Consider the following 20,332-nt stretch of genomic DNA (forward strand, 5'->3'; position numbering starts at 1 on the left):
TGTCTGATTGCTGTGGCTAGGACATCCAGTAATATGTTAAATAACAGTGGTGAGAGTGGACATCCCTGTCTTGTTCCTGACCATAGAGGAAAAGCTCTCAGTTTTTCACCACTGAGGATGATATTAGCTGTGAGTTTTCCATATATGGCCTTTACTATGTTGAGATATGTTTCCTCTAACCCTACTTTCTTGTGGGGTTTTTTTAAAATCATGAATGGATGTTGTACTTTGTCAAATGCTTTTTCTGCACCTATTGGACCATACAGTTCTTATCCTTTCTTTTATTAATGTGGTGTATCACACTGATTGATTTGTTTAAACCATTCTTGCATCCCAGGAATAAATTCCACTCGATTGTGGTGAATGATTTTTTAAATGTCGTTGGATTCAGTTTGCTAGTATTTTATTGAGAATTTTTGCATCCATGTTCATCAGGTATATTGGCCTGGAGATCTCTTACTTATTGTCATCTTTATCTGGATTTGGTATCAGGGTAATGCTGGCCTCATAGAATGAACTTGGAAGTTTTCTTTTCTATTTTTTGGAATAGTTTGAGAAGAATAAGTATCAACTCTTTAAATATTTGGTAGAATTCACCTGTGAAGCCATTGGATTCTGGACTTTTGTTTGCTGGGAGTTTATTACTGATTCAATTTCTTTGCTGCTTATGGGTCTGCTCAGGTTTTCTATTTCTTCCTGTTTCAAATTTGGTAGTTTATATGTTTGTAGGAATTTATCCATTTCTTCTAGGTTGTCCGATTTATTAGCATATAGTTTTTCATAAGATTCTCTTACAATTGTTGGTATTTCGGTGGTGTTGGTTGTTATCCCTCCTCTCTCATTTATGATATTATTTATTTGGGTCATTTCTCTTTTCTTTTTGACAAGTCTGGCAAGGGGTTTATCAATTTTATTAATTTTTTCTTTTTTATGCTTATTAATAGTTTAATGTATGAAGGAAATTATAAATTTTTTCAAAGAACCAGCTCCTGGCTTCAGTGATCTGTTCTACTGTTTTTTTAGTTTTTATATCATTTATTTCTGCCCTAGTTTTTATTATTTCCTTCCTTCTGCTGGCTTTAGGCTTTGCTATTCTTTTTCTAGCTCCTTAGATGTAAAGTTAGGTTGTTTATTTGAGATTTTTCTTGCTTTTGAGATAGGCCTGTATTGCTATATTCTTCCCTCTTAGGATTGTTTTGCTACATCCCAAAGGTTTTGGACTACTTTTTTTTTTTTTACTAAAATAAATAATTTATTTTCCTTATCTCTAGGCTATTTTTTATTATGTTATGTTAGTCACCATACAGTACATCATTAGTTTTTGATGTAGTGTTCAATGCTTCATTAGTTCCGTATAAAACCCAGAGCTCATTACAACACATGCCCTTCTTAATACCCATCACCCAGCTACCCCATCCCCCGGACCACTCCCCCCCATTTGAAACCCTCAGATTGTTTCCCAGGGTCCATAATCTCTCATGGTTCATCTCTCCCTCTGATTTCCTCCCCTTCAGTTTTCCCTTCCTTCCCCTAATGTCCTCCATGCTATTCCTTATGTTCCAATTATGAGTGAAACCATATGATACTTCTCTTTCTCTGCATGACTTATTTCACTTAGCATAATCTCCTCGAGTTCCATCCATGTCGATGCAAATGGTGTGTAGTCATCCTTTCTGATGGCTAAGTAATATTTCATTGTATATATGAACCACATCTTCTTTAGCCATTTGTCTGTTGAAGGGCATCTTGGCTCCTTCCACAGTTTGGCTATTGTGGACATTGCTGCTATGAACATTGGGGTGCAGGTGCCCCTTCTTTTCACGACATCTATATCTTTGGGGTAAATGCCCAGGAGTGCAATTGCTGGGTTGTAGGGTAGCTCTATTTTTAATTTTTTGAGGAACCTCCACACTGTTTTCCAAAGTGGCTGTACCAACTTGCATTCCCACCAACAGTGTAGGAGGGTTCCCCTTTCTCCACAACCTCTCCAACATTTGTTGTTTCTTGTCTTGTCAACTTTTGCCATTCTCACTGGTGTAAGAAGGTATCTCAATGTGGTTTTGATTTGAATTTCCCTGATGGCTAATGATGATGAACATTTTTTCATGTGTCTGTTAGCCATTTGTATGTCTTTTTTGGAGAAGTGTCTGTTCATGTCTTCTGCCCATTTTTAACTGGATTATTTGTGTTTCAGATGTTGAGTTTGAGAAGTACTTTATAGATTTTGGATACCAGCCCTTTATCTGTAATGTTATTTGCAAATATCTTCTCCAATTCCGTGGGTTGTCTCTTTGTTTTGTTGACTGTTTCCTTTGCTGTGCAGGAGCTTTTTATCTTGATGAAGTCCCAAAAGTTCATTTTTGCTTTTGTTTCCCTTGCCTTTGGAGACTTATCATGAAAGAAGTTGCTGTGGCTGATGTCAAAGAGGTTACTGCCTATGTTCTCCTCTAGGATTTTGATAGATTCCTGTCTCACACTGAGGTCTTTCATCCATTTTGATGGATTTATATCTTTGTGTAGGGTGTAAGAGAATGGTCCAGTTTCATTCTTCTGTATATAGCTGTCCAATTTTCCCAGCACCATTTATTGAAGAGATTGTCTTTTTTCTATTGGATATTCTTTCCTGATTTGTGGAAGATTAGTTGACCATAGAGTTGAAGGTCCATTTCTGGAGACTCTATTCTGTACCACTGATCTATGTGTCTGTTTTTGTGCGAATACCATCCTGTCTTGGTAATCACAGCTTTGTAATATAGCATGAAGTCAGGCAATGTGATGTCCCCAGCTTTGTTTTTCTTTTTCAACATTCCTTTGGCAATTTGGGATCTTTTCTGGTTCCATACAAATTTTAGGATTGTTTGTTCCAGCTCTTTGAAAAATGCCAATGGTATTTTAACAGGGATGGCAAGGAAAGTGTAGATTGTTCTGGGAAGCATAGACATTTTAACAATGTTTATTTTTCCGATCCCCGAGCATGGAATGTTTTTCCATCTTTTTGTGTCCTCTTCAATTTCCTTCATAAGTGTTCTGTAGTTTCTAGAGTATAGATCCTTTACCTCTTTGATTAGGTTTATTCTTAAGTATCTTATGGTTTTTGGGCTATTGTAAATGGAATCGATTCCCTAATTTCTCTTTCTACAGGTATAATGTTAGTGTATAGAAAAGCAACTGATTTCTGTGCATTGATTTGTATCCTGCCACATTAGTGAATTGCTGGATGAGTTCTAGTAATTTGGGGGTGGAGTCTTTTGGGTTCTCCACATAAAGTATCATGTCATCTGCAAAGAGAGAGAGTTTGACTTCTTTGTCAATCTGAATGTCTTTTATTTCTTTTTGTTGTCTGATTGCTGATGCTAGGACTTCTAATACTATGTTGAACAATAGTGGCAAGAGTGGGCATCCCTGTCATGTTTCTGATCTTAAGGGAAAAGCTCTCAGCTTTTCCCCATTAAGAATGATATTTGCTGTGGGCTTTTCGTAGATGGTTTTTATGAAATTGAGGAATGCACCCTCTATCTCTACACCCTGAAGAGTTTTAATCAGGAAAGGATGCTGTATTTTGTCAAATGCTTTTTCTGCATCAATTGAGAAGACCATATGGTTCTTGTCTTTTCATTTATTAATGTGCTCTATCACGTTGATTGATTTGTGAATGTTGAACCACCCTTGCATCCCAGGAATAAATCCCACCTGGTCTTGAGGGATAATCCTTTTAATGTACTGTTGGATCCTACTGTCTAGGATCTTGTTGAGTATTTTGGCATCCATGTTCATCAGGGATATTGGTCTATAATTCTCCTTTTTGATGGGGTCTTTGCCTGGTTTTGGGATCAGGGTAATGCTGGCCTCATAGAAAGAGTTTGGAAGTTTCCCTTCTGTTTCTATTTTTTGAAACAGCTTCAGAAGACTAGGTATTATTTCTTCTTAAAATGTTTGAGAGAATTCCCCTGGGAAGCCATCTGGTCTGGACTCTTGTTTTTTGGGCGGTTTTTGATTACTGCTTCAATTTTGTTACTGGTTATTGGTCTATTCAGATTGTCTATTCCTTCCTGTTTTAGTCTTGGTAGTTTATAAGTTTCCAGGAAGGCATCCATTTCTTCCAGGCTGCTTAATTTGTTCCAGGCATATATTGCTGATAGTAATTTCTAATAATTGTTTCTATTTCCTTGGTGTTAGTTGTGATCTCTCCCCTTTTATTCATGATTTTATTAATTTGGGTCCTTTACCTTTTCTTTTGGATAAGGCTGGCCAGAGGTTTATCGATCTTATTGTTTCAAAGAACTAGCTTCTAGTTTCATTGATCTGTTCTACTGTTTTTCTGATTTCTATTTCATTGCTTTCTGCTCTAATCATTAGTATTTCTCTTCTCCTGCTTGGTTTAAGTTTTATTTGCTGTTCTTTCTCCAACTCTTTTAGGTGTAAGTTTAGCTTGTGCATTCAGGATTTTTCTACTTTTTTGAGTGAGGCTTGTATTTCCTTCTTAGGACCATCTTTGCGGTATCCCATAGGTTTTGGACCAATGTGTTTTCATTCTCTTTGGTTTCCATGACTTGTTTAAGTTCTTCTTTAATTTCCTGGTTGACACAAACATTCTTGAGCAGGATGCTCTTTAACTTCCAAGTGTTTGAATTTCTTCCAAATCTTTTCTTGTGATTGAGTTCCAGTTTCAAAGCATTGTGGCCTGAAAATATGCAGGGAATACTCTCAATCTTTTGGTATTGGTTGAGACCTGATTTGTGAACCAGTATGTGGTCTATTCTGGAGAAAGTTCCATGTGCATTCAAGAAAAATGAGTATTCCATTGTTTTAGGGTGGAATGTTCTGTATATATCTATGAAGTCCATCTGGTCCAATATGTCATACAAAGCTCTTGTTTCTTTGTTGATCTTCTGCTTAGATGATCTGTCCATTGCTGAGAGTGGAGTGTTGAGGTCTCCTACTATTAAAGTATTATTATCAATATGATTCTTTATTTTGGTTAACAGTTGGCTTATGTAGATGGCTGCTCCCATGTTGGGGGCATAGATATTTACAATTGTTAGATCTTCATGTTGGATAGACCCTTTAAGTATGATATAGTGTCCCTCTACATCTCTTACTACAGTCTTTAGCTTAAAATCTAATTTATCTGATGAGAATTGCTACCCCAGCTTTCTTTTGAAGTCCGTTGGCATGATAAATGGTTCTCTATCCCCTCACTTTCAATCTGGAGGTATCTTTAGGTTCAAAATGAGTCTCTTGTAGACAGCATATGGATGGGTCATGTCTTTTTATCCAATCTGCAACCCCGTGCTGTTTCATGGGAGCATTTTGGCCATTCACATTGAGAGTGACTATTGAAAGATATGATTTTAGTGCCACCATATTGCCTGTGAAGTCCCTGTTTCTATGGATTGTCTCTGTAAATTTCTGGTCTATATTACTCTTGGGGTCTTTCTTCTTTTATAGAATCCCCTTTAATATTTCTTGCAGGGCCGGCTTGGTGGTCACATATTCTTTCAGTTTCTGCCAGTCCAGGAAGTTCTTTGTCTCTCTATCCATTCTGAACAACAGCCTTGCTGGATAAAGTATCCTTGGCTGCATGTTCTTCTCATTTAGTACCTGAATATGTCTTGCCAGCCCTTTCTGGCTTGCCAGATCTCTGTGGACAGGTCTGATGTTATTCTGATGTTCCTCCCTCCATACGTAAGAGATCTCTTCCCCCTAGCTGCTCTCAAGATAGCTTCCTTGGTTCTTAGATTAGCAAGTTTTACTATTATATGCCAGGGTGATGGTCCGTTCTTATTGATCTTGGGAGGGATCCTCTCTGCCTCTTGGACATGAATGCTTGTTTCATTCCCCAGATTAGGGAAGTTCTCAGCTATGATTTGCTCAAATATACCTTCTCTTCCTCTATGTCTCTCCACCCCCTCAGGGATCCCAATAATTCTGACATTGGAACGTTTCATGGCATCACTGATCTAAGTCTGTTCTCATGGGTTTCTAGCTGTTTATCCCAGGCCTCCTCGGCTTCCTTCCTTTCTATCATCTTATCTTCTAGCTCACTAATTTGTTCTTCTGCCTCATTTACCCTGGCTGTCAGGGTATCCAGTTTGGATTGCATTTAATTCATAGCATTTTTAAGTTTGTCCTGATTAGATATCATTTCTGCCCTTAGAGATTCTATATTGTTGCTAATATTTTTCTCAAACCTAGATATCGACTTCATAATTGCTACTCTGAAGTCTATCTCTGACATCTTGCTTATATCCATAGCCATTAGGTCTGTGGCAGAGGCCATAGTCTCTGGTTCTTTTCTTTGTTGGGGGTTCCTCCTCTTAGTCATTCTGTTGAAAGGTGGTTGAGGGAATGTACAGAGTCCAAAGTATTAACCACAACCCAAGCAAGATGCACCCGTTTTATAGGGACCTTAGGGTTGTCATCCTCTTGTTCCTCCAGCCTGCGTTCTGGGGGAGGGGCCTGCTGCACTGTTACTCAGGCAACTCTGTTTGGGCAGAGTTGCCCTGCCCCCTGTTGGGGGGGATGGGCTCAGTGAAAACTGATTTTTTGAGCTTTTGTTCTCTGGCGGCTGAGAGTCAGAGCAAAAATGGCCGCACCCAAACCTCTGTCCCAGGGCAGAGAAATCGTAGTCTGCTCTTCACTGAGCCCTCCAAGACACACAGTCTCCGTTTCTGTCTGCCCTGCTAAAAACCACAGCCTCCCGGGATGGTGTGCGCCCACAGCAACTCTCCCAGAGGTCGATCCCAGGGCCAGGGCATGTCTCTGCCCTTTGTGCTTCTAAAACCATGAGCTGCCCCTGGTTTGCGTGGATGCACCCGCAACTCCTGGATCCTGTCTGGGGGCTGCTGTACAGCCCTTCCCAGCCGTTACCGCTCTGCAAGTTTGTGCCTGGTCCCCAATGTGGTATGCTTTTGCGCTCCAGTGTTATATCACTTTCCATGCATCAGCTTATGGAAGCTTCCTCCCCTTCTGTTTATCTTCTGATATCTGCCCACAGATTCACACTCCACCCTTCATACCTCTCCACCAGGGAGGCCTTTCTGCTTGCAAAGATCCAAGTATATATTCTTACATCTCAGGCTGATTTCATGGGTGTTCAGAATGGTTTGGTAGACATCCAGCTAAATTCAGGGGACTGGTTGAAACAGGGTCCTCTACTCCTCCACCATCTTGCCTCTTCTCCTGGACTACTGTATTTTCATTTATATTTTTTCCATGTATTTTTAAAATTTCTTATTTGATTTCCTGGTTGATCCATTCATTGTTTAGTAGCATGTTGTTTAGCCTCCATGTATTTGTGGTCTTTTTTTCTTGTGGTTGACTTCTAGTGTGCTGCATGTGTTCTGCTGTTGTTTTAGCTGCTCTATGCTTCAGGCCAGTCATCTGCAGAGAGTCCTTGCATGCAGTGGGTATTGTTTGGTCCCCAGCCTGAATGTGGTGAGTTTTAAATAGGTGTGCTCTGGTCTGCTTGTGAAATGAGACCTGACACCTACTCCAGAACTGAGACCCTGCAGAACTCTCTGGTCAGGAGATGTAGTGTGGGCAGGGGTTTGTGCTGGCCTTCTGGAGGACGGGACTGTCATGTTGGGACCAAGGCAAATTTGACTGAGAAGGGCAGTCCTGCCAGAGTGCAGGGGGGTGGGCCTTGGTGTAAGCATGCAGCCAGTGTCTGTGCTGAGTTGCTTCCCGCAGTTGTTTTTGTGTTTGTGCTGAGCATGGGGGAGGTAAATGGTGCCAGCTGAGCCTGCTGATCTTTAAAACTCTAGGCTTTAAGCCCTGCTGGTTGCAAGAGCTCACAAAAATTAGCTCCTCTCATTTTTCAAGCCAATAGCTTTGGACATTCTCCTTGTACATACCCATGTGTTCCTCTCTCTCTCTCTCACCTTTCTCTGAGACCATACCTACCTCCCTTATACAGCACCCTTGATCCATTTCTCCCCCAAACCCCATCTCCACACTTCTACCTTCCTTGGTGTGGCCTTTTCTCTCTCTAGTTGTGGAGTTTGTTCTGCCAGTCTTCAGGTCGATTTCTGGGGTATTTAGGATGATTTGATATTTACATAGTTGTGTTTGTGGGATGAGGTGAGCCTAGTTATCTTCCTCTCTCTGACCCCTGAAGGGTATTGTTGCAGATTTATCTGTTACCTATTATAGCAATGATTCCTGAAAATGGCTACATAAGAAAGTCATCTGGAGAAGTGCTGGAGAGAATGAGAAGCAAATGGAACTCAAACACTGCTAAGGGAATATAAAATAGTTCAGCCACTTTGGAAAAGCAGTCTGGCAGTTTTTTATAAAGTTAAACATATGCTTACTATATGACCATGTAAATGCACTTCTACATATTTACTCAAGAGGAATAAAAGTGTTTGCTCAAATGCACTGGTCAAAGCACCTCACATGTATTGATTTATTTAACTGGCACAACTACTTTATGAGACAGGCACTATAGTCATTGCCATTTTATAAATGAAACCAAGGCACAGAGGAGTTAAGTAATTTGCCCAACATCACATAGCTTCTAAATGGCAGACTCAGGCTTGTCATGGATGTGAACTTAATCTCAAAGATGTTCATGCATATTTAGATAGTATATATGGTCATCTTAGTGCATCCTTAATTATTGGTATGCTGGGTGATATAAAAATTAAAATAAAAATTTCATAAAGATTTTTAAAAGTTTAGAAAATATTAAAAAGTAGTTTTAGAAAGATGCACCTGTGATTTCTGCCAGTCTTATTCTTCCCAGGAGCTAGTGAGGAGTTCAGTGAATAGGGCACCAATAAAACAACAATAATAAAGGTCTGACCATTAGTTAGAACTGCCTGTTGTATCTGTTTTGTGTCTTTGTATGTTTTCCATTGCTTCACATTCCTTAATATTTCTTGATCTTCTCTTTAGGTTAAGGCCAAGATGTTCCACTTACAAGGCCCACAAGTGCTGCAGATGCTAGAGAAATCCTTGAGGAAGAGCCTCCCAGAGTCCTTAAAGGTGACAGAACATTCTTAGGGGGGAAAAAGGACTAGCAACTGCCTATGAAAGAAGTAGGAAGGAAAACAAGCATTCTCTGAGCACCTACTCTGTGCCAGGCACTCACTCGTCTTACATCTCATTTAGCTTACATCACCTCACTGGAAGGCAAGTCTGTTATATCTATATAACCAAAGAGGAAATGCAAGCTCAGTTTTAAGACTTGACCAAGATCACACCACTAGCGAGTGGCACTCATATGATTTAAATCCACTGTGATCTTTGCTGTGTGATGATCCAAAAACATCTTTGTGCCATTCCAAGAATTGTATTATGTAACACTGGAAGACTTCCCAGAATTTCACAGTTGACTGAAATAACACATTAATGTTTAACTTATTCTTTCTAAACAATCGAGTGCCTGACAAAAGTTAACCATTATAATTCTTTGAAATTAATGATAGGCCAATTTCTATTTTGTCAAACTCCAAAAGCTTATGTTTAATATGGGACGAGATAGAAATTTTATTTTAGAAATGGATCAATGATCTTGTATATAAAGAGGTGGGGTTTTATTGGGGGGGCAATAATATATATTGCAAAGGGACTAGAATATTACAGGGATAAAGAGTGCCACTCCATTTTAATAAAGGTATAAATTCATGATGAAGACATCAAAAATGCTGAAATGTATACATGTAACAACAGAGGTTCAAAGGACATCGGACAAAAACCAATAGAACTGAAAGAACAAATAGATAAACCCATATGTGTGATTGAAGATTTTAACACTCCTAAGTAATTTATAGAATAGGCAGAAAACTTATAACCTATATAGAAGACCTGAAAAATACTATGAACCAACTTAATTGACATTTACAGAATACATCCCTCAACAATAGCAGAATACACATTCTTTCCAAGTGCACATGGAATGTATACAAAGATAGATCACATTTTCAAGACTTTTTAAAGAACTGAAATCATAACAAGTATGTCCTTCAGTAATACGATATTAAACTTTAAAAAACACTGGCAGGTATCTAGAAAAACACTCAAATTTTAGAAATATACAACACATTTCTAAATAAACCATACTTCAAAGTCATAAGGAAAATTAGAAAATATCTGAGTTGAATAAAGATGAAAGCACAACATATCAAAAGTTTTGGGATGCAGCTAAAGCAGTGATAAGTGGGAAATATATAGCATTAAGTGCTTTCCTGAAAAAAATAATGGTCTCAAATCAGTGTTTTAAGTCTCCACCTGAAAAACCAGAAAAAGAATAAATTAACTCCAAAGCAAACAGAATTAAGGAAATTATAAAAGATAAGAGCAGAAACCAATGAATTTGAGAGGAGAAAACCAATCAAGAAAATGAATCAAATCTGGCTCATTGAAAAGATCAATAATATTGATAAACTTCTGACTCCGAGATGCATAGGGAAGACACAAATCAAATCAGGAATGAAATAGGGGATATTAATACCAACCCCATAAACAATATAAGGATAATAAAGACATATCATTATCAACACTGTGCCCATAGATTTCACAATTTATGTTCTGTGGAAAGTAAAAATTACCAACAGTCACTGAAGAAGAAAAATATAACCTTTATCATCCTGTATCTACTGCAGAGATTGATTTCATAATTTAAAACTTTCCAACAAAGAAAATACCATTGCTTAGATGGCTTTCATGGCAATTTCTACCACACATGGAAGGAAGAAATAATATCAATTCTATGCATACTCTTGCAGAAAAGATCAGAGGAGGAAACACTTCCCAACTCATTTTATGAGTTGAGAATTACCCTAATATCAAAACCAGAGGTAGATTTTATTAAAGAAAAAGAGAGAGAACTAGAGAACAATATTCCTCATGAACATAGATGCAAAAAATCCTCAGCAAAATACTATCAAGTCAAATCCATCAATATATCAAAAGGATAATACATTATAACCAAGGGGAATTTATCATGAGACTGCAAGGCAGGTTCAACAATCAAAGATCAATCAGTGTATATCATTGTATCAATAGATTAAAGAAAAAAAGCCAGATGATCTTCTCTTAATAGGTGCAGAAAAAAACTGAACTGGAGTTCTTTCATATGATGGATATTATGCAGTCTTTAAAAATGATTATATAAATTTGTGTTTTTTGACACGGAAATATGCCCATAGTATAGTGTGTGTGTGTGGGGGGGAACACGTGTTAAACTAATATATATTAGTTAATTTCACTGCTTAAAAATTGTATGTGTATTTGTCAATAAATGAAATAAAATGGAAAGATACAACACTAAGTTCTACAATGTGATAGTGGATGATTTTTAATTAATTTATTTATCTGAATGTTTAACTGTATTCATATACTGTTCTCATGGTTTGACCCCCAAACCTCTTTCTATTTGGAGTAATAAAGTGGAATCTGAAGGTGATTTAAACCACATGCCCTATCAATTATCACCTTGATTTCATAGAAATAATCCTTGCCCTGATCAAACAAGGCACTGTACCATCCTTTCCCAATAAGCTGACCCCCCGATTTTCTTGGGATGGCACAGGTTTATGGGACTGTCTTCCACATGAACCAGGGAGACCCATTCAAGCTGAAGGCCCTGGTGGACAAGTGGCCTGATTTTACAACAGTGGTTATCTGCCCTCAGGAGGAGGTAAGGTGCCAGATGTGGAATGAGTACATTTTTGTTTTCTTATTTGCTATGTGCCTACCAAGCACCTGGCAATGTGGTAGACCTAGGTGATATAGAAATGAATTGTGTGATGGTAAGCAAGTCCTTGTCCTCAAGAAGCTCACAGCCTGGAGGAAAAGACAGATAAGTGAATAAATTACAACATGGAGTGAAAATGTACAAAAACATATAAGAACATACAACATACAAGATACAAGCAGTACTGTCCAAGAGATGATTAAAACCACAGATGTCAGGGTATGCAAGTAAAGGATCAGAGGGCCTTCCAGGTAGACATTTCCCCAAGACTGGATTTTGAAGATAAATAGGTTTTTGGCAGGCTAACAAGAATAGAAGCTGCATTCTAAACAGAAAAAATAACACCTAAAAATATGTAGAGATAAATATGAAGAATGTTAAGAAAATATAAAGAACAAATTGCAATGCCTTTATTTAGGAATATATTTTCAGTGCCAACTTTTAAAGATCACTCAAACTAAGTATTTAATACATTTCAAATACAAATATGTTATAAGCATATTGGAAAATATAAAGTAAAAATTTATGCATGCAAAATATGTAATCATATAATATCATTTTAATATAAAATTTTCAAATAAAATTTAAATATATATAGTGCTTTTCAAAAACACTGAACTAAACAGACTATAAAAATGAAGACATTTACATTAATTATTGATATAAAAGATGAAGCTATGAGTGCATTTCTGTGAAGCACTTTCTAGCTATTCTACCCTTGTTGGGTAGTTGTTTCCTGACTCCTTCCTTCATCTTCAAATAAACTCAACTCTCATCTGTTAAATTTGAGAAGATATTTTTGAACAAATTTTGTGTTTCAATTTTTGGGGGAATGCAAATTATTTTTTTTAAATAATAGTGCATTTTGGTTTACACTTTATTTTTTTAATTTAATTTAATTTTATTATGTTAGTCACCATACATCATTAGTTTTTGATGTAGTGATCCACGATTCATTGTTTTCATATAACACCCAGTGCTCCATGCAGCACGTGCCCTCCTTAATACCCATCACTGGGCTAACCCATCCCCCAACCCTCCTCCCCTCTAAAACCCTCAGTTTGTTTCTCAGAGCCCATAGTCTCTTATGGTTCATCTCCCCCTCTGATTCCCCCCCTTCATTTTTCCCTTCCTTCTCCTAATGTCCTCCATGCTATTCCTTATGTTCCACAAATAAGTGAAACCATATGATAATTGACTTTCTCTGCTTGACTTATTTCACTTAGCATAATCTCCTCCAGTCCCATCCATGTTGATGTAAAAGTTGGGTATTCATCCTGTCTGATGGCTGAGTAATATTCCATTGTACATATGGACCACATCTTCTTTATCCATTCATCTGTTGAAGGTCATCTCAGCTCTTTCCACAGTTTGGCTATTGTGGACATTGCTGCTATGAACACTGGGGTGCATGTGGCCCTTCTTTTCACTACATCTGTGTCTTTGGTGTAAAAATACCCAGGAGTGCAATTTCTGGGTCATAGGGTAGCTCTATTTTTAATTTTTTGAGGAACCTCCACACTGTTTTCCAAAGTGGCTGTACCAACTTGCATTCCCACCAACAGTGTAAGAGGGTTCCCCTTTCTCCACAACCTCTCCAACATTTGTTGTTTCTTGCCTTGTCAATTTTTGCCATTCTGACTGGTGTAAGGTGGTATCTCAATGTGGTTTTGATTTGAATTTCCCTGATGGCTAATGATGATGAACATTTTTTCATGTGTCTGTTAGCCATTTGTATGTCTTCTTTTGAGAAGTGTCTGTTCATGTCTTCTGTGGTTTACATTTTAAAGACATCATGTGTCCAATAAGGGGTTAATATCCAAAATATATGAAGAACTTATACAACTCAACACCAAAAAACCAAATAACCCAATTAAAAAATAGGCAGAGGACCTGAACGGACATTTATCCAAAGAAGACATACAGATGGCCAACAGACACAATGAAAGATGCTCAATATCACTAATCATCAGGGAAATGCAAATTAAAACCACAATTAGATATCACTTTATACCTATCAGAATGGCTCAAATGAAAAACACAAGAAGTAAGTGTTGATGAGGTTGTGGAGCAAAAGGAACCCTTGTACACTGTTGGGAATGTATATTAGTGCAGTCTCTACGGAAACAATAAGGAGGTTCCTCAAAAACTTAAAAATTAAATTACCATATGATCCAATAATTCTACTATTGGGTATTTACCCAAAGTAAGTGAAAATAATAATTTGAAAAGATATATGTGCCCCTATGTTTATTGCAGGATTATTACAATAACCAAGATATTGAAGTAATCCAATTCTCCACCAATATATGAATGGATAAAGAAAAAGTGTTTTTTATATATGTATGGATATATTATATATACATATATATATAATGAAATACTACTCAGCCATAAGAAAGAATGAAACCTTGTCATTTACAACAATGTGAATGGACTTAGAGGGTATAATGTTAAATAAGTCAGTCAGAGAAAGACAAATACCACATGATTTCACTCATATGTGGAATTTAAGAAACAAAACAAATGAACAAACAAAGAAAAAAGGGACAAAAAATAGATTCTTAAATACAGAAAAAAAAACTGGTGGTTGCCAGAGGCGGGGGGTGGGGGTGGGGGGAATGGGTGAAGTAGGTGAAGAGGATTAAGAGTGCATTTATCATGATGAGCACTGAGTAATGTATAGAAGTGTTGAGTCATTGTATTGTACACCTGGAACTAATATAATGTTGTATATTGATTGCACTTAAATAAACAATTTAAAAGAAAAAATAAGGACATCATGTGTCTTTATTTTGTGTAGCTGTATCACATAAAAGTGAAAATTCCAATACAAGGTTACCTGTGCCAATTTCAATATTGTTATGTTTATAATCCATATGTTCTGAGACTCTTTTTTTTTTTTTGAGACTCTTTTAAATAGAATAAGATTTACTCTTGCAATGGAAGCTTGCCTTTGACAGTAATTTCTTTCTCCTGAGGATTACAGAATTATAAAAGAATGCTTTCTAAACCAGTGCACATTTGGTTGATTTGAAATTGTAACACAACATATAAATACCTAGTTTAGCAAGTTTTTCTTAACCATAAATTGAATAATTGATTAAATCCCTGACTTGCTCTCATGATGTAAATGATTCAGGAATAATGAGAATACATCAAGAAAAATATCAATATTTATAAGTTTATAAAATAGCACAGTATAATGAAATACAAAGGCCAAGTATTCTAATCACTGGGTATATTCAATTTTATTTATTCCACATTACCTAACCAAACAGGAAATGACAGATGATTTTGATCACTACACCAACACCTACCAAGTTTATTCTAAGAACCCCCAAAACTGTCAAGAATTCCTTGGTGCATCAGGTATCATCAACTGGAAACAACATTTGCAAATCCAAAGTAAGTAAGGGATCTGGGATGTGTGCTGGCTTCTGTGACTGTTCATGGCTACAACTGCAGGGTCACTTTTCATCCTGAGAACATTCCCCTACAGCCTTTGTAGGGGTAGGAAGCTCTACGAAACCCCACTCAGCTTGATGTTCATTCTTTGCATCAGCTGCTACCCCCTCTTCAGTGGAATAGAATTCAAACATTGCAAACTATAGCCTTGACACAAGGAACTGTGAGTAATGGAATTTCTTGTTAGCTGAGGATTCATGATATATTTTGCAGACATATTCAGGGTCCCTTAGTGTGATTAGGTGTGCAAGCAGAGCTCCCCCTCTGGCCTTCCATTCCTAGAATAAGAATGACAGTTCCTTGTGCCAGGGAGAACCTCCAGGTCACAAGAACAACCATGGGTGTGAGCATGCCCTCCAGAGTCAGATTCTCTAGGGTGGCATCCTTGCTCTTCCTGTTACTTGCTTTGTGATTTGAGCAAGTGATGTAACTTATCTATTATTCAGTTTCCTCATATGTAAAAAAAAAATGAGGGTAGTAAAATACCTAAAACATAGGGTCAATGGAAGAATTAAATGTGGTATTAGACCAATACGTGGGCATGAATTATGTGCACACTCAAGGTTGGCTACTATTTTTAAGATACCATTTCTCCACTGATTTCACAGTGATGTAGTCAGGATGTCTAGTATTATCTGCTTGCATACGAGAGTGACTTGGGCATGGTCACATGGTTAAAGGCAACACCAGAAGCAATACTGCCTGACTTTAAATTCTGTATATTTCCACCAGCAAGCTTCTGTAGAATCTACATGGGCAATTATTTCTCACGTTACCTTACCCCTGTCTAGGTTCGCAGTCCAGCCTGAACGAAGTGATACAAAATCTTGCAGCTGCTAAATTGGTCAACATCAAGCAAAAACAAGGCATTATGTATATGTTGCCCGAGACAGCAAGTAAACTGCTCCCTTCCTTGCTGGAGGCAAAGAACTTACCTCTTAAATCTGGCAGACGCAAAGTCATGTGAGTTTGAAAAAAGATGCTCTGCATTACTCTCATCTTTCTGTATGGAAGTGGCCTCCCAACTTCTTTCCTTATGTTCACTCTTGCCTCCCTACAATCAATTTCCAGGATGATCCTTTTGTACTTGGATTATATCAATTCATCCACTTAAAAGTCATCAGTGTTTTGGTTTTTTTTTTTCAGCTCACATGCCCATTACAGACATTTAGGGTCCTATGAGACCTGCAATCCACCATCTCTTGGACTTCATCTTGTCCCTCTTGCTTCCTCCTACCAGCAGCTTTGGCCTTTTTTCTGTGACTTGATTTCATACACTCACACATACCTTTGGATCATTGCATCTGTTCTTCCCTAAAATGTCCTTCCCTCTGATCTTTGCATAGTTGCTTCTTTCTTGCCATTCATTCTCTCAAATATCATTTCCTTAGAGAGTTCTCCTCAGAGCAACCTAAAACCACCCCTTCCCATAATTCTTCATCACAAAACCCAATTTTTATTTTCCTCAGTGCACTTATCACTATCTGAAATCAGCTTTTTTGTGTATTTATTGACCCATTTGTTGTTTGATTCTTCCCTTGCAACAATTCAAACTCCACAAGATCAGGGGACACTCCTTATATTGTTCACCAATAAGTTTTCAGTAGCCAGAACAGAAAACAAAGTAGATGCCTCATAAATATGCAATGAATTTACTTCTCAGAGCAAAAGTTTTCCAATAAAAAGAATTTAAACATATTATATATTTCCCTCCACTTATGCCTGAATAGAATTAAAACTGATACAGGGATTTGATCTGGAGATGTCCAATCCTATGGCCCTCTTGTGTGTTAATATGCCTGGAAAAGCCTTATTCACACTGTATTGCACCTTACATCTGAAAGACACATCCAAATCTATAATCTCATTTGATTGTCTTATCCATCCCATGAGATAGAGAAGGTAGGAGACATTATCCCCATCTTCCTGATGGAAAACAGGTCCAGTTGATGAAACAGTTTGTTCGGGTCACGTGGATGGTTAAGGGCATAACTGGGGCTCATGTCTACATTTCCTGCTTCCACATTGCGGGCTCTTTCCAGGTCACCTCCCCAACACTTCTCCACCTCTGCAGCAGCCTTCAGACTTCAATGTTCTGTAAGGTGGGGGCTGCCTGCACTCCACATCCCTGCCTCTCCCTGGACTTCAGCTCTCCCACAGTGGCCAAGGAGAATCCAAAGATTCCAGGATTACAAGATACCAAGTTCTGGCTTTATAGCTTGCTAGCATATGCTTTGAGGCACTTACTTATTTTCTGCTTACCTATTCTTATGTGTAGAACAGGAATGTTATCAATTCTCCCATCTTAAGTGGAGAGTAACAGCAATGTTGACAAAAATAATGCTTTATTTTTGTGTAATTCTTATTTTTCGTGTGGCACAAGTCCTAGGTACTTATCACGTGATAGCTCTTATACTATTTAACAGGGGTGCTACTAATATCACAACTGTGTTAATACCTCCATTTTATAAAAAGATTATGAATTCAGGCAATCTGGCTACAGAATCTATGCCTTTACTGTACTCCAATTTGCATTGTCTGAAGACAGTTTTGGGGAAAACAAATATAATACTCCGCAGTATGTGTGATATTACGGGGTGTTCTTTTCCCTTGTTCTCAACAGCAACCAAGAGATGTTTAAACTCTCCTCCATGGATGTTACTCATGCTGCCTTGGTGAATAAATTCTGGCATTTCGGTGGCAATGACAGGAGCCAGAGATTCATCGAGCGCTGTATCCAGAACTTCCCCACCTTCTGCCTGCTGGGGCCCCAGGGGACCCCTGTGTCTTGGAGCCTGATGGACCAGACAGACGAGATACGGATGGGGGGTACTCTGCCTGAGTACCGGAACAAGGGTCTCATCTCCTATCTCATGGATGTTCACATCCATGCTCTGGACAAACTTGACTACCCTACCTATTACCATACATTTGTAACCAACAAAATCATACAGAAAATGAGTCACAGTCTGAATCATATCACCTTGCCCTGTGACTGGAACCAGTGGCACTGTGTGCCCCTGTGAAGCAGCCCTGAACACAAAGCAGTGTTGGGTGGGCTGATGTGGCAGGAAGAGTGGATGGGTGGGCAGAGAGAAAGAATAAATTGTAATTAGCAGTAAGGTGGTACGTGTTGTCTGGGCTCTGGGAAGCAGTACAAATGGTCAACAGAATCACACAGTCCTTGCTGCTCTTAAACCACTCACGGACTTCCCTTTGGGTCCAGCAGACCTGGCATGGCCAGACCTTCCTGTAGTGGACCCTGGTCTTGCTCAGTTTCCTATACTTCTGGATCTCAGTGACACTATTCAGCTGCATTCTGCCCTAATGCTTCTCCTGGAACTCCTATCTTACAAGCGGAGTATTGCTAATGAGCATATCCCGACACTTTTGCCAAGATGTGGCATTATCTTAAGGGTATGGTGTAATTATCCTCTCTCTTTTCTTTACCCTCCCTCTCCTCCCCCTCAACTAGCTTCACTGAGGTATAATCGACAAATGAAATTGTAATATATTTAAAGTACAAAACGTGGTAATATATACATATATACACATATACATTGTGAAAGGCCTCCCGCAACCAAGTTAATACTTTCATTATTTCATATACTTACTTTTGTGTGTGTGAGAGAGAACACTTAAGATCTAATCTCTTAGCGATGATGGACTCTAAAAAACAAACTGAGGGTTCTAGAGGGGAGGGGAGTGGGAGGATGTGTTAGCCTGGTGATGGGTATTAAAGAGGGCACGTTCTGCATGGAGCACTGGGTGCTATACACAAACAATGAGTCATGGAACATTACATCAAAAACTAATGATGTAATGTATAAGTGATTAACATAACAATAAAAAATTTTTTAAAAGATCTAATCTCTTAGCAAATTTTAGTGACACAGAATTATCAACAATAATCACCATGCTATATATTAGGTCCTAAGCACTTAACTCATCTTAAGACTGAAAGTTTGAACACTTTTACCAGCCTCTCCCTATGCCATCCACATCCCAGCCCCTGGCAACCACCATTTTTCGAACTCATAGAAACCACTCATATTTCTATGAGTTCGACTTTTTTTTTTTTTTGAGGTTCCACATATAAGTGATACCATAGTATTTGTCTTTATCTGTCTGGCTCATTTCACTAATATAATGCCCTCCAGATTCATCCATGTTGTCACAAATGGCAGGATTTCCTTGTTATTTTATGGATGAATAATATTCCATTGTGTGTGTGTGTGTGTGTGTGTGTTTGCATCACATCATTTTTATCCATTCATCTGTCAATGGACACTTAGCTTGTTTCCATGAGTTGGCTGTTGTGAACAATGTGGTGAATGTGGGAATGCAGAAATCTTTCCTAGGTAGTGATTTCATTTCCTTTGGATCTATATACCCAGAAGTAGGATTGCTGAGTCATAATGAAGTTCTATTTTTAATTTCTTGAAGAACCTCCACACTGTTTTCTATAGTGGCTGTAATGATTTACATTCCTACCAACAGTGCACAAAGGTTCCCTTTTCTCCACATCCTTGCTAGCCTCGTTATCTCTTGTCTTTTTGGTAACACAAACCCTGACAGGTGAAGGTAATATCTCACTGTGGTTTTGATTTACCTATCCTGATGATTAGTGATGAGCATCTTTTCATGTACCTATTAGCCATTTGTGTGTCTTCTTCAGAAAAAATGTCTTTTCAGGTCCTCTGCTCATTTTTTGGTTGGATTATATGGGGTTTTGTTTTATTTTGCTCTTGAGCTATATGAGTTCCTTATATATTTTGGATATTAATCTCTCATTAGATATATAGTTTTCAAATATTTTCTCCCATTTCATACTATGCCTTTTTATTTTGTTGATGGTTTCCTTTGCTGTGCAGAAACTTTTTAGCTTGATGTAGTCCCACTCATTAATTTTTGTTTTTACTGTGTTTGCTTTTGGTGTCAAATCCAAAAAATTGTTACCAACACCAATGTCAAGGAGTTTTTCCCCTAAGTCTTCTTCTGGGAGTTTTATGGTTTCTGGTCTTATGTGTATGTCTTTAATTCATTTTGAGTTGATTTTGTGTATAGTGTAAGGTAGTGGTCTAATTTCACTCTTTTGCATGTGGATATCCAGGTTCCCCAACACCATATATTGAAGAGACTGTCATTTCTTTATTATGT

The 20,332-nt window shown here is 38.0% G+C and overlaps 1 protein-coding gene across 1 annotated transcript; it reads left to right on the forward strand.

The window, feature by feature from the left end:
- Positions 1–424: 424 nt before the first annotated feature.
- On the forward strand, positions 425–18,198 carry LOC123857965 (glycine N-phenylacetyltransferase-like). The gene is made up of 8 exons (XM_064576612.1): positions 425–493; positions 7,359–7,409; positions 8,902–8,991; positions 11,540–11,647; positions 14,986–15,112; positions 15,964–16,068; positions 17,215–17,269; positions 17,796–18,198. The coding sequence occupies exons 1-8, from the start codon at positions 425–427 to the stop codon at positions 18,196–18,198; spliced, it is 1,008 nt and encodes a 335-aa protein (XP_064432682.1).
- The last annotated feature ends 2,134 nt before the right edge of the window (positions 18,199–20,332 follow it).

Source organism: Mirounga angustirostris, unplaced genomic scaffold (genome assembly GCF_029215605.1).
Source record: "Mirounga angustirostris isolate CCGP_5_RB_7025 unplaced genomic scaffold, mMirAng1.0.hap1 SCAF_13, whole genome shotgun sequence".
NCBI lineage: Eukaryota > Metazoa > Chordata > Mammalia > Carnivora > Phocidae > Mirounga > Mirounga angustirostris.